This window comes from Coregonus clupeaformis, chromosome 9, assembly GCF_020615455.1.
Source record: "Coregonus clupeaformis isolate EN_2021a chromosome 9, ASM2061545v1, whole genome shotgun sequence".
Lineage (NCBI taxonomy): Eukaryota > Metazoa > Chordata > Actinopteri > Salmoniformes > Salmonidae > Coregonus > Coregonus clupeaformis.
In genome coordinates, this window is record NC_059200.1 from 42,441,867 (window position 1) to 42,457,465 (window position 15,599).

Consider the following 15,599-nt stretch of genomic DNA (forward strand, 5'->3'; position numbering starts at 1 on the left):
CCAACAACTGTAACAATGTATTTGAGAACCAGTAAGTGCTCATTGTGCAAATGTATTTATGCTTTCAATAAACATTTGGAGAGGAAATACAGTTTACAGTGTGTCAACAATCATTTGACTCTAAGGCAACCCCGTCTATTTTGCCCCAAAGTTGTACACACATCAGTTTTTTTGTTAAACCACCCACCCTTCTATAGTCCATCAATAACATCCATTCCGAGGTGCCAGGCCGGGTTTTGATATGGCAGCCACAGACAGGAGTCGGTCGTATTTGGATTGGTTGAAGACGCATGGTGCTGAGACGGAGCCTTCTCTGATTCAATTCGATCAGTGCGTTAGACAGTGCGCTAGACTGAGGTTGTATGCGCTCTCGCTTGATGGAGTGAGGAGAGCGGTAGAGGCAGTTACGGAGGACTTTTGTGAATTTTCAGATTCGGAACAAGAACTACTTATCAAAAAGACATCGGCCCATAGATTCAGCTAGACCAGTTAATCATTAAAGTGAACAGAGCAAACGGTAATTTCAGAGGTTTTCATGCATACCTTCATATGAAACCAATCTAATATCTGTCTTATTTCAAAACTGTTTCACTGAAGTCCTGGAATTTGTTGATTCTCTATAAATTTTCCTCCCTCGTTCTACCTTCCCTTTCTATTCATCAAATTTGAGGCTCTGAAAGATTTCATTGCCGCTGCTGCAAGGACTGTTGATCATTTGGAACGTCATTTGATAGCCACTGGACTTGCTTCATCGCGGAGTTTTTGACTCCTCATCATGGGGTACAGTGGACAAACTGCTAGAAGTGGAAGAAGAGGAGTCGCGGGATGCTTACTGCAGATGATCACCATTTCTTTGGTTTTTCTAATTGCCTTCGTGGATATCGGAGCTTCTCAAGGTAAACTATCGAATTTACAGCCATACCTGCTTGCAGAAAATGCTCGAGCTGAGTGCTCGAGTGTTGTCCAGATAACCAGTTGTGCTACCGATGCCATCAAAAAGTAGATACTTTGTAGGCTACTGGATTTTCGCAACAAAAAAATAATAGTTAGCCTACATCAAAATAAATTGTCTACACTTGCCACTTAATGCCCTCAACGAAAAAAGCCCAGAGTCGCATATCGTTTAGAATGGAAAAATGTACAGTAGCCAAAATGTAATGTCTGTGATGGCACACCATGAGCACTGGGCTATTTACACCGTCAATTACTGTTTCTTCTATATAGACTACTGAATGAGGTGGATATCGAAGTTTTTAAAATGTGTTAGGCTATTCATTAAAATGACACAACTTCAGTGAAGCATTAGGTTGGTGTAAACAGAAAATGGTCTTGGTTGACCATACCCATTTTTGCTCCATTTTAAGATCAGTTACATGTTTTTTTTATATTTTTTATTATGAAAGATTGGGAAGCTTAAGTTACACCTGAGTCATATAGTCACAATCTTTTCCTTTATATTTATTTATTTATTTATTTCTCTCTCTCTCTCTCTCTCTCTCTCTCTCTCTCTCTCTCTCTCTCTCTCTCTCTCTCTCTCTCTCTCTCTCTCTCTCTCTCTCTCTCTCTCTCTCTCTCTCTCTCACACACACACACACACACACACACACACACACACACACATACACACACACTGTGACTTCAACTGTGCGATCACAGTGCGCTGGTTGGGATATCTTTTATACGAGACTATAAAAAAAGAGGTATCTGATAGTGAAGCTTCTCTGGCTGGCATCTTACATAGTATGCTTAATACAGCAATTGGAAAATATTTTGATTTAACTTACTTATTACTCTAACCCCATCAGCAAAATTCGGTTTAATAACTGCATGTGGAGGCTTATCTTTGTCATACACTTTTCCCACATTTATCATGTTGTTGCTACAATGGGTTAGATCAATCTTATCATTGGATTTTACTGCACTCATAGACTTTTATAATAGAGTATGTAGTTGTGACATACGAAGTTGCCGCCTATTGTTGTGGATTTTCATCGCCTTTCATTTGCCCCTCCCTCCCTCCCTCCCTCCCTCCCTCCCTCCCTCCCTCCCTCCCTCCCTCCCTCCCTCCTCCCTCCCTCCCTCCCTCCCTCCCTCCCTCCCTCACTCACTTCTTGTTGCGAGGATGGTAAAGTTAGGGGTTATAGGTCACTGCCTCATCCATCAGGAAAGTTGCTCCTCACATCTGTTGTCCTTGGTTATTCACCTGCTGTTATCTGAACAGTGGTACTGTGCTGAGGCTAGAGGCATCGGTCAACAATCTGTTGTCCTTGGTTATTCACCTGCTGTTATCTGAACAGTGGTACAGTGCTGAGGCTAGAGTCATCGGTCAACAATCTGTTGTCCTTGGTTATTCACCTGCTGTTATCTGAACAGTGGTACAGTGCTGAGGCTAGAGGCATCGGTCAACAATCTGTTGTCCTTGGTTATTCACCTGCTGTTATCTGAACAGTGGTACAGTGCTGAGGCTAGAGGCATCGGTCAACAATCTGTTGTCCTTGGTTATTCACCTGCTGTTATCTGAACAGTGGTACAGTGCTGAGGCTAGAGGCATCGGTCAACAATAGTACTGGAAGGCATTATTGGTTTAATATAGATTTTCAACGGGTTGAATATTATTAATTCAAGTTGGTTCAGATTTTTTTGTGTAGGCCTGTATCATTCTTCATTCTTTTAATGCCTTCTGATATTTTATTACAGTATTATGAACAGAGACAGATGTATATTAAACAATGTTTTCTTTTTAATATGTTATCACACAGTAAATAGCAGTGTAGAACACCCAAACCCATTTACCAAATCGACTCCCTACATAGCTGGATTGTCTGTCAAACAAAAAAAGGGCATACAACTATCCCCTCGGGTGCATTGAATGTGCATTCCTGTATGTGTGTGTGTGTTTTCCTCAGGAGGCAGATGGGTGGCCTCTTTCCTACCGTATATGTACTATGTGAAAATCCCAATCACATCCATGCACACATAATGTAATGAATGGTGTGAGGATTGTTCCACATTTTCTGTGTCAGAACTCAGGGCTTTATTAACACAGACCCAGCTGGAGGAGGAAGGATTTTTTTTTTAACGAGTGGTTTGAAAGTCACGCTTTCGCCCTTCATGCTCTGGCTCAGTCCAAGAGTCGCCTGCAATTTCAAATTGCAGACCCAACACCATCATTTCAGATGATCCATACAGGGAAAAGCAACCCACATTCAGTCTGTCCTGGCCCCAGCCCCAAGCCCAAGCTTCCAGCCCCATCCTCAGCTACCAGCAGCTCCCAGCAGCTCCTAGCCCCATAGCCCCAGACCTAGCCCCAGCTCTCAGCCTCAACCCAAGCCCCAGCCCCCTGTCCCAGCCCCAGCATCACAGTCCCCTACATAGTTAATGAGGAATGAGCAAAGGAGAAAACGGAGGATGAAAAACAGCTCTGATTTCTGAAGGGCAGGGCTAGGATGACATAATGGTCATTCCAGAACCCCGGAGAGGCCTGTGTCATTGACTGGAGTGGGAACACGAACCAGGTCGTTCCCTGTCCATTAAGAAGTCGATAAGCCAGGAGAACATTGTTTGGGGCTAATTAATGGCCCTGCCTTTTTTGGACACTAATGAGCTGCCTGTGCACATTTCCAAATCACTGGAGAGTCTCTTCAGCGCAGAAAGACTCACCCGTTTGGTGATTACAGTGTCTCACTTACCCAGCTGCAGCGTCTCCTGCTCTGCTCTGCTCTGCACAGCATTATCCTGGTGCTTTTCCCTTTTAGATAGTGAGGAGTGTAAGGAAGCCAAGGGTATTTTTTAAAATATATAGTTGATAGTATGGGACAGACTCTTGGGATGGTAGCTCCTCATGGTGAATTTAAACTGTCTTGTGCTTCTTATTAGTCTATGTTTGAACCTGTACTCTTGACAAGGTAATCCACCTAGCTTGATTCCAGCAGAGAGAGAGAGAGAGAGCGTGATACAAAGAGAAAGAGTGAGAAAGAGAGAGAGGGAGAGTAGAATGGAACTTCCGTTTGGAAGGGCTCCCACTCCCTCTACTCCCAGCTGGCCAGCTATCACTCTGTGACTGTTTGAATATGCAGATGAGCTGAGGATGAGAGAGAAGAGGCAGTGGAAGAGAGAGTTTATCTTGGATCGTTCTCCAAACAGTGCATAGCTAAATCAATGTATAGGCCTATTTCAAATACCTCCCAGCACACCCTGCTGTCTCTCCGGTATGGAATTACACAAACAATATTGAACTAAAAGTCAAACGTGTTAACGAGATTTAAGTATATTTTTACTTAAATTAAAGGCCTATTAGATACATGAGATACTTCATAACAAAGAGCAGTGTGACGCCAAATTAGCCTCTCTGTCCTCTTCAGACACTGCTGCTTCAGACACTGTGTAGAGGCAATGATCATCACTGTGCTTCTCCACATGTAGCTCTCCACATGTAGCGGTTCCGGTAGCATGCATTGAAAGACGTATCTTTCTTGTGTCTTTCTTTTGCAAAATGACTATGAATTAACATATATTCAAATAATTGTCAACATATAACATCACATTAAGGTGTGGGACGTTCGCTGTGTTACAGGGAAGAATAGCAGGTCTATTTTGGTCCCTCGTTGGTGCAGATGCTAGCCTAGCTTCTAACTAACGTTGGTCCTGAACATCTCTAAAACTAAGAGCATTGTATTTGGTACAAATCATTCCCTAAGTTCTAGACCTCAGCTGAATCTGGTAATGAATGTTGTGGCTGTTGAGCAAGTTGAGGAGACTCAATTACTTGGTGTTACCTTAGATTGTAAACTGTCATGGTCAAAACATATTGATTCAATGGTTGTAAAGATGGGGAGAGGTCTCTCTGTGATAAATAGATCCTCTGCTTTTTTGACACCACACTCCACAAAGCAAGTCCTGCAGGCTCTAGTTTGATCTTATTCTGATCATATGGTCAAGTGCTGCAAAGAAGGACCTAGTTAAGCTGCAACTGGCCCAGAACAGAGCGGCACGTTTTGCTCTTCATTGAAATCGAGTGCTAAAATCAATACTATGCATGCCAGTCTCTCTTGGCAAAGAGTTGAGGCAAGACTGACTGCATCGCTTCTTGTTTTTGTAAGAAACATTCATGTGTTGGACATTTGAAATTGTTTGCATAGTAAACTTACAGACAGCAATGTTACTAGGCTTGGGTGGTATACCATATATACCAGTGGAGGCTCCTCAGAGAAGGAAGGGGAGGACCATCCTCCTCAGTGAATGTCATAAAAATAAAAATAGTGAAACATTAAAAAAGTGATATGTTTTAGATAAAACTATACTAAATATATTCACGTCACCAAATAATTGATTCAAATATTGTTTTGAAATTAAGGTCTACTGTAGCCTCAACAGCACTCTGTAGAGTAGCACCATGGTGTAGCCGGAGGACAGCTAGTTTCCGTCCTCCTCTGGGTACATTGACTTCAATACAAAACCTAGGAGGCTTGTGGTTGTCACCCCCTTCCATAGACTTACACAGTAATTATTACACCTTTTGGAGGACGTCCTCCAACCTATCAGAGCTCTTGCAGCATGAACTGACATGTTGTCCTCCCAATTAAAGGACAAGAGAATGAATCTAGTACTGAAAGCATAAGCTACAGCTAGCACTGCTGTGCATAAAATGTCATGAGTAGTTGACTCAAAGAGAGAGAAAAACAATAGTTTAACAGTTTTTAACAAATTAATTTCTTTAAAAATGAAGAAGCAAGAGAGAGAGAGATAGAATGAGCTATATTTTGTATTTTTTTCTCTTTCACCTTCACTTACTTAGCTAGCAAATGCAGCTAGCTAGCAAGTTTAGCCAACTCAAACACCCGTCTCAAAGAGAAAGGGATGCTAAATTACCTAGCTGGCTATGGCTATCCAACACTGGAACTCTTCCAAGTCAAGGTAAGCTTTTGGTTTTATTAATTTATTGCCACCGGGGACCGTTTATGATATGAAGGTTTGGCTTGGAAAGGTTTTTTCGCCTGGTCACAGCCAGCTGGTGTGTTGTGCACTGAAGTCCACAATCGAAGGGAAAAGGTGAGAGGAGGAGAGCGCGTAGATGTGAGAAGGCATTATACAACGATCTGGCTGCTATGAAAGGGAACTGATTTTGCGTGTGATCAGGGGTGTATTCATTCCGCCGATTCTGTTGAAAAGCGTTTCTTAAACGTAAGCAAACGGAACAAAACAGGGATAAACATACCTGAATTTGTCCAATAGAAACTCTCGTTTGCAACTGTTTTCACAGTTCCCAGGTCCAGAACAAATTTAAGGAAACGTACAGTATTATACAGTTGCCATTGGCATCGGCTAATGGGAATCCTAATCAAATCAACCCAATCTAACCAAACACAACCCAATCTAACTAAACAGAACCATGGGAGTCTGTGGACTCTCTCTCTCTCTCTCTCTCTCTCTCTCTCTCTCTCTCGCAAGCGCCAGGGTTGTGGGTTCGTTTCCCACGGGGGGCCAGTATGAAAATGCTCTCACTAACTGTAAGTCGCTCTGGATAAGAGCGTCTGCTAAATGACTAAAATGTAAAAAAATGTTGTATGTGTCCTCTGAGCTTTGTTTACGGAGAGAAAAGCTACTGGGATCTTGAAAAAATATTGTTCAAACTACCAGAAAGAGTTTGTCATTTTTTAAGTGAAGGGAAACTTAGGATGGAGGCCTAACCACACATGCAGAGGCACACACACGCACTTACACGCACACTCTCATGCAAGGATTTCAAGATTGATCAGAAAGTGTGTTAAAAAAATGGAGGTAAGTGAGAATGTTATTTCTATCATTATTATTACTCTAACCGTTTCCCTCCATTGCCTGGCAACTATGGTCCCAGAGGTGCTGCTAAGGTTACAGCCATTGCGGTCATTTCACAAACGCCGCCTGTATTCACAATGAGCACATTGTATGTGGAGGAATGCTAGCGAATTACATAGCGCTAAGACCTTTTGGCAATGCCCAGAAGGTGACAAGGTGACGCAGTCTATACTTTAAAGCCCATATTTAATTGAGGGAAAATGAGACTCAGTAACATAAGCACTCACACATAGGTGATGGCAAAGGGCAAAACCCAACGCTGTGTATGTCATCAGAAATGGCCACCCGGTGCCTTTTCCTCAGGCTGATGATGTCAGAGGAACATGCTGTTTGTTGGCTCTAACCCAGACGGAGTGTGAGTGTGGTTCAGTGTGATAATTACTGTGAAAAGGGACTGCTGAGTTTGTGTCCCCACACCTGACGTCACTTTCTATTTTTATTGGGGAGAAAAGGTATACGACTATTACTGCACTGGATGTGTTTGCAGCAGTGCTGTTGAATCCGGATATCTCCAGCTGTGCAGATGCGGCTAGATACAGTATCATGGGCACAGTAACGACTCCCAACATCCTGTGTGTCGTCTGCCTTATTCACTGAGCTACAAAAGAAAGGAGAGGGGTGAGGGAGGGAGGGAGGGAAGAGAGGGAGGAAAGAGAGGGAGGGAGGGAGGGAGGGAGGGAGGGAAGAGAGCAGAGAGATACAGTAGAGAGGAAAGGCGGGAGAGGAAGATTGGAGCGGGTGAGAGTCAAAGAGGAGAGAGAGGAGGATGTAGAAGTCGAGAGGGAGAGAGAGAAGATGAGAGGTTGACAGAGAGTGAAGAGGAGAGGAGAGTGTCATTAATCACCCTGCAGTGTGACACTTTAAACTGCAGGAGAGCATCACAGTGCAACATTCACTTCTATTAGCTGTACATTAGCAGGGCCCAGCACAAGTAGCAGCACTTGACAAGCAGGCCTGTGCCAGAACGGCTGACCTGTGTTTCAGCACAACAGATACTCCTCTTCACTACCACCCAGAGAGCAGAAAGCCTCTCCCATTCACATCACATACACAGCTGAAGTGTTGTGTGTAATGTGTGTGTGTGCGCCTGTGTGTGTGTGCACCTGTATGTGTGTGTGCGGCTTTGTTTTGACGAGTGCTCAGGGTTTGGAGTGAGACAGAATGCATTAGAGCTCAGTGAGCGATCATTCTGTCTGACTGCTATCGCTAGTGTACTGTGTCCCATTTTGACTTTTGACTGCATTAAGTCACTGAAAATGGTTATTGAGAAAGAGCCCTGTTCTCAATCGACCTACCGGCTTTGATAAGGGATGATGATTACTATGGTGATGGTGATGGTTACCTGTGACCTCACCTCTGTTTTGAAGTGAATGCCAGATAATGGCTCTCCCAATTTAAGGTGGCTGGTGGCTTGTAAAATTCACAGTAATTTCACATTCAGAGGGTGAATCAGCTAACATCCCAGTAATTACACTGAAGGAGGAGGGGAGTTGGAGGAGAGGAGGTTCAGGGGATTACTACAGCCCCCACTCCTCATGGAGAGGCCAATTATGATCAGAGGTGAGAGAAATGGAGGATCAGAGGGAGAGAGGGAAAGGGAGAGACAGGGAGAAGGAGAGAAAGAGAGAAACAGGGAGAAGGAGAGAAAGAGAGAAACAGGGAGAAGGAGAGAAAGAGAGAGACAGAGAGAAGGAGAGAAAGAGAGAGACAGGGAGAAGGAGAGAAAGAGAGAGATGGAGAAGGAGAGAAAGAGAGAGAGGGAGAAGGAGTCAAAGAGAGAGACGGGGAGAAGGAGAGAAAGAGAGAGATGGAGAGAAAGAGAGAGACAGGGAGAAGGAGAAAAAGAGAGAGAGGGAGGAGAGAAAGAGAGAGACGGAGAAGGAGAGAAAGAGAGAGACAGGGAGAAGGAGAGAAAGAGAGAGACAGGGAGAAGGAGAGAAAGAGAGAGACAGGGAGAAGGAGAGAAAGAGAGAGACAGGGAGAAGGAGAGAAAGAGAGAGACAGGGAGAAGGAGAGAAAGAGAGAGTCAGGGAGAAGGAGAGAAAGAGAGAGACAGGGAGAAGGAGAGAAAGAGAGACACAGGGAGAAGGAGATAAAGAGAGAGAGGTAGAAGGAGAGAAAGAGAGAGAGAGGGAGAAGTAATTTCCAATTAAGTGGCCCTTCTCATGCCGTTATAAGGAGAGGGACTGACAGGGCACATCATGAGTGAGCACAAGTACACACTCTATCCTCTGCCCTTTAATTTGTCTTTCTTTTCCCTGTGGGCTCCACTGGGGTGCAACCACAAATGTCCTGTTGTTTTTCCATCTTTCCATGCCCTTAGCAGGAGAACAGCCAGGGGAAATCACCTTATAAGGGCAGGTAAAAGACTAGATTTTATGGAATCTTCGGTGGGCTTTCAATGTTGTTTGTTGCTACAGAATTGTATGCTTTGTGTTATGTGACTAGCTATGTAAATCTATATGTGCTTTAGCCAAGCCTTTTGTCATTTGTTGTCATGCCATAGGCTGCATGGTTTGGCATTGCAACGAACACAACAGAGGAGTTAGCTAAAGCAAACACAGATCTGCTACATGGCAACAGTTCTTGAGCCACTGTATACCTCACCTGGTGAAATACTGCTTCTGCCTACTACCTGACATACACAGTAAGTGGACACTAGACCGCAATCTAATTGATGTCCTCTCCTGTAGCTATGCTGTAGCTATGGATGTTAGTCTACATTTTTAAAGAGGATTAGGACACAAAATAGGCAGAGTGAGGGGGATTTGGGACTGAATTGGTATGCTGCTGGCATACAGATGTTACACGAATACAGCAGACACTACAAAAAGCCCCAAAGTGCTGATGAGCACCAAACAGCCCAGTCAGTCGTATGGCTGTTATTTCCCTGCTGTCCTTTTTAATGGCGTTCCCTGCAGACTCCCAGTGCAGCCTTGCCCCAGCAGGTACACTACAGTACAGATTCTGTATCTTAATTTGATCACTCTGTTGTCACAGAGAATTTTAGCAGGAAATGCAAATTGTAAAAGGCTTCTAAAGTTTGTAATTTCCACTTTAAAATGTCAGACTTGATTTGCCCTGATGAAAAATGTATCAACCCCTACATAAATTGCCCATTCATTATACTCCACATAATAATTAACATTTCCTGCAGCATTCATTTCCTGCTGTGAGAAGCAGGGTCAAATTAAGATAATGCATCTGTAGGCTATAGGACTGTACAGATTGGGACGTGGCACAGAGCTACAGGAGGTGGGGAAATAGAAACCACCACTATGTGCCATGCCATACACGTACCTCAGACCCCAAACTGCACAGAATAAATAATCTAGGCCTACAGTGAGCACAAATGGATTTGTGTCCCATTATAAGAGATAGGAGGGTTTTTTACTTTCAAGAAAACTACAGCTCCTTCTTTCTTTGGAGCTAAAGTCATTATAAAGTCATCCTAAATCATGCAGCGCAAATGAGAAAGACCTGGGTGGCTCACAGCAGCAGCAGCACCAGCAGGAGGAGGTGGCTGATCTGAGCTGATGGGTGTGTTAACTAATCCGACACCTCCACCACCACACAGTATGGAGCAGAGCAGGCATCGTCTGCATCCTACTGTACTATACTGTACTATACTGTACACCACCACTATGGAAATCCTGCCTCCTTAGAGAGCTCCTGTCTATGCCGTCTACTGATTGGCAAAGCTAAAACTTTAATTAATCCGGGCACTGCCATGTCTTCTTGTGCAGAGAGCTAAAGCTTGCTGCTTTCACTGTGGAACACTGGTAGAAGAACACAACTCAATCAAATATTAAAAACCCTCAAAGAATAGAAACAGCCTTAATCCATCATATAAGTCATGTATCTTACTGCCTGATATTTTGTTAAGCAATAACACGCTACATCAGATACAGAAGATGTAGTAAACTTTATATTATTCTACTGTATCTGTATCTGTACTGTACTGTACTGTATTGACGCGAACTGGCTGAGTCAATTCAGTGGCTAGCTTTGCACTTGGCTAGCTAACACTAGCTGCTAGGGGTAAGTCATAACCTACACTTGTGTATTTTTTTTTTTTACATATTGATAGCCCGAGTCGCTCAAGGAATTCGGGACATGGGTGACTAGTTAATGTTAGTTTGGCTCTCTCTGTGTATTCGTGCCGTGAAAGGAGAGGTTCTTCTTTGTCTGAAAGCAATGGCTAGCTAGTTTGCTAACTATTCTAGCTAGCTAACTAACTAGCTATCAGCAACGGTATAGTTGTTTCACGCCTGAGAGTGCCTAAAATTACGCCAGCTGGCTGCCTACAATAATCACATACAATAATTGCCTACCATTCAGCTGTTTTCTAACCTCATTGTCTGAACCGTTAACGTTAGGTAGCAAGTGGCTACTGTGCTTGAAAATTAGCAAGCTTGTTGCAACCTGGATAGCTACTTGTAAACAATAGCTGGAACGACCGAGTGAACAGACGCGAACTGGCTGAGTCAATTCAGTGGCTAGCTTTGCACTTGGCTAGCTAATAGTAGCTGCTAGGGGTAAGTCATAACCTACACTTGTGTTTATTTATTTTTTTCATATTGATAGCCCGAGTCGCTCAAGGAATTCGGGACATGGGTGACTAGCTAACGTTAGTTTGGCTCTCTCTGTGTGTTCGTGCCGTGTGTTATGACGAGGTGCCCGGACGTTTTCACGGAATAATACTGCACCTAGTTAGCTAGCTGAATAAACTGGGTTAGTCTATTCCTAGAAAACATTGAACCGCTGTAGTTTACAACAATTATAGTTTCTGAGGTGGAAGTTGGGAGAGTTATATTTGGGAGTTGTGGCTCTCTCCTTTCCCAGATGTTTAGTTCATTTTATTCCGATCTCCTCTGCATTATTGTAGCCATCTGCTGCAGCCTGTCAACTATGCCTCTGCCTATCCCTGTTCTCTCCTCTCCGCACAGGCTACACAAACGCCTCACACCGCGTGGCTGCTGCCTCTCTAACCTGGTGGTCCCTGCACGCACCACACACCTGGAGTTCCAGGTCTCAGGCAGCCTCTGGAACTGCCGTTCTGCTGCCAACAAGGCTGACTTCATCCCAGCCTATGCTACCCTCCAGTCCCTCGACTTCCTGGCGCTGACGGAAACATGGATTACCACTGAAAACACTGCTACTCCTACTGCTCTCTCCTCGTCTGACCATGTGTTCTCGCATACCCCGAGAGCATCTGGTCAGAGGGGTGGTGGCACAGGAATCCTCATCTCTCCCAAGTGGACATTCTAAATTTTTCCCCTAACCCATCTGTCTATCTCCTCATTTGAATTCCATGCTGTCACAGTCACTAGCCCATTTAAGCTTAATATCCTTGTCATCTATATCCTTCCAGGTTCCCTTGGAGAGTTCATCAATGAGCTTGACGCCTTGATAAGTTCCTTTCCTGAGGATGGCTCACCCCTCACAGTTTTGGGGGATTTCAACCTCCCTACGTCTACATTTGACTCATTTCTCTCTGCCTCCTTCTTTCCACTCCTCTCCTCTTTTGACCTCACCCTCTCACCGTCCCCCCCTACTCACAAGGCAGGCAATACGCTTGACCTCATCTTTACTAGATGCTGCTCTTCTACTAATCTCACTGCAACTCCCCTCCATGTCTCCGACCACTACTTTGTATCCTTTTCTCTCTCGCTCTCCTCCAACAGTACTCACTCTGCCCCTACACAGATGGTAATGCGCCGCCGCAACCTTCGCTCTCTCTCTCCCACTACTCTCTCCTCTTCCATCCTATCATCTCTTCCCTCTGCTCAATCCTTCTCCCTCCAATCTCCTGATTCTGCCTCCTCAACCCTCCTCTCCTCCCTTTCTGCATCCTTTGACTCTCTGTCCCCTATCCTCCCGGCCGGCTCGGTCCTCCCCTCCAGCTCCGTGGCTTGATGACTCATTGCGAGCTCACAGAACAGAGCTCCGGGCAGCGGAGCGGAAATGGAAGAAAACTAAACTCCCTGCCGACCTGGCATCTTTTCACTCCCTCCTCTCTACATTTTCTTCATCTGTTTCTGCTGCTAAGGCCACTTTCTACCACTCTAAATTCCAAGCATCTGCCTCTAACCCTAGGAAGCTCTTTGTCACATTTTCCTCCCTGCTGAATCCCCCCTCCTCTCTCTCTGTGGATGACTTCGTCAACCACTTTGAAAAGAAGGTTGACGACATCCGATCTTCGTTTGTTAAGTCTAATGACACTGCTGGTCCTGCTCACACTGCCCTACCCTATGCTTTGACTTCTTTCTCCCCTCTCTCTCCAGATAAAATCTTGCGACTTGTGACTGCAGGCCGCCCAACAACCTGCCCGCTTGACCCTATCCCCTCCTCTCTTCTCCAGACCATCTCCGGTGACCTTCTCCCCTACCTCACCTCGCTGATCAACTCATCCTTGACCGCTGGCTATGTCCCTTCCGTCTTCAAGAGAGCGAGAGTTGCACCCCTTCTCAAAAAACCAACACTCGATCCCACTGATGTCAACAACTACAGACCAGTATCCCTTCTTTCTTTCTTTCCAAAACTATTGAGCGTGCTGCCTTTAGCCAACTCTCTTGCTATCTCTCTCAGAATGACCTTCTTGATCCAAACCAGTCAGGTTTCAGGACTGGTCATTCAACTGAGACTGCTCTTCTCTGTGTCACGGAGGCTCTCCGCACTGCTAAAGCTAACTCTCTCTCCTCTGCTCTTGTCCTTCTAGACCTGTCTGCTGCCTTTGATACTGTGAACCATCAGATCCTCCTCTCCACCCTCTCCGAGCTGGGCATCTCCGGCGCGGCTCACTCCTGGATTGCGTCCTACCTGACCGGTCGCTCCTACCAAGTGGCGTGGCGAGAAGCTGTCTCCGCACCACGTGCTCTCACCACTGGTGTCCCCCAGGGCTCAGTTCTAGGCCCTCTCCTATTCTCCCTATACACCAAGTCACTTGGCTCTGTCATATCCTCACATGGCCTCTCCTATCATTGCTACGCTGACGATATACAACTAATCTTCTCCTTTCCCCCTTCTGATAACCAGGTGGCGAATCGCATCTCTGCATGTCTGGCAGACATATCAGTGTGGATGACGGATCACCACCTCAAGCTGAACCTTGGCAAGACGGAGCTGCTCTTCCTCCCGGGAAGGACTGCCCGTTCCATGATCTCGCCATCACGGTTGACAACTCCGTTGTGTCCTCCTCCCAGAGTGCAAAGAGCCTTGGCGTGACCCTGGACAACACCCTGTCGTTCTCCGCTAACATCAAGGCGGTGACCCGATCCTGCAGGTTCATGCTCTACAACATTCGAGAGTACGACCCCTGCCTTACACAGGAAGCGGCACAGGTCCTAATCCAGGCACTTGTCATCTCCCGTCTGGATTACTGCAACTCGCTGTTGGCTGGGCTCCCTGCCTGTGCCATTAAACCCCTACAACTCATCCAGAATGCCGCAGCCCGTCTGGTGTTCAACCTTCCCAAGTTCTCTCACGTCACCCCGCTCCTCCGCACACTCCACTGGCTTCCAGTTGAAGCTCGCATCTGTTACAAGACCATGGTGCTTGCCTATGGAGCTTGAGGGGAACGGGACCTCTGTACCTTCAGGCTCTGATCAGTCCCTACACCCAAACGAGGGCATTGCGTTCATCCACCTCTGGCCTGCTGGCTCCCCTTCCTCTGCGGAAGCATAGTTCCCGCTCAGCCCAGTCAAAACTGTTCGCTGCTCTGGCACCCCAATGGTGGAACAAGCTCCCTCACGACGCCAGGACAGCGGAGTCACTCACCACCTTCCGGAGACATTTGAAACCCCACCTCTTTAAGGAATACCTGGGATAGGATAAAGTAATCCTTCTACCCCCCATAAAAAAATAAAATAATAATATATATTTTTTTAAATTTAAAAAAAAATTGTAAAGTGGTTATCCCACTGGCTATAGGGTGAATGCACCAACTTGTAAGTCGCTCTGGATAAGAGCTTCTGCTAAATGACGTAAATGTAAATGTAAAATGTTAGTCCATGCCGCTCTGTCATTGCTTGTCCATATATGTATATATTCTTAAATTCCATTCCTTACTTAGACTTGTGTGTATTGGGTATATGTTGTGAAATGTTTTATATTACTTGTTAGATATTACTGCACTGTCGGAGCTAGAAGCACAAGCATTTCGCTACACCCGCAATAACATCTGCTAAACACGTGTATGTGACAAATAAAATGTGATTTGATTTGATATGTCTATGGCAATAAATCGGTCCCCCCCCAGCACGTTATCTCCTGAGTTGTCCGTGGAGACACAGGCATTGATCTTGGTAGTGCTGTGGTGTATGTATGTCAGCATTGAGGCAGGCGGGGGGACGTGTGGAGGGAGGGAGACATGGGGAGAGGGAGGGGGATATGGGACCAGAGCCCTTTAGTAGAAACATGAGATCAGAAGACCCACGCTCTGCGTTTCCTGTCTAACGTTTGTCAGCATCTCCCTCTCTGTAATTCCTGGGCTCTTAAAGCACCTGATGAAAGGCCAGCACAGATAAATGTTTGTGCTTCCTTGTTTTTCATGGGGCTTAAATGAGGGACCTACTCCTCCCTCCCTGCCTCCCTCCCTCCCTCTCCTCCTCCCCTATCCTCCATTCCTCCCCCCCAAAATTTCACAAGCAGAGTTGTGGTTTCTGCTTTACATTAGAGCTCAATAGAGGCAGACCTGGGATGCTAGAAGGGCAATGTTACTTCTTGTCCCCTTACACTAATTAATGGTCTAAACTGGAACGTGA

The 15,599-nt window shown here is 45.4% G+C and overlaps 1 protein-coding gene across 3 annotated transcripts in view; it reads left to right on the forward strand.

Annotated features, from left to right (window-relative positions):
- Window positions 1–352: 352 nt before the first annotated feature.
- The window catches only part of LOC121573843 (netrin receptor UNC5C-like), a 230,145-nt gene continuing 214,898 nt past the window's right edge, over window positions 353–15,599 (forward strand). For all 3 annotated transcript variants that reach the window (XM_041886178.2, XM_041886180.2, XM_041886181.2), the window contains exon 1: window positions 353–896. In XM_041886178.2, coding sequence (XP_041742112.1) covers window positions 776–896 — 121 coding nt within the window. In that variant the 5' untranslated portion in view covers window positions 353–775. The remainder of the gene's footprint in view (window positions 897–15,599) is intronic.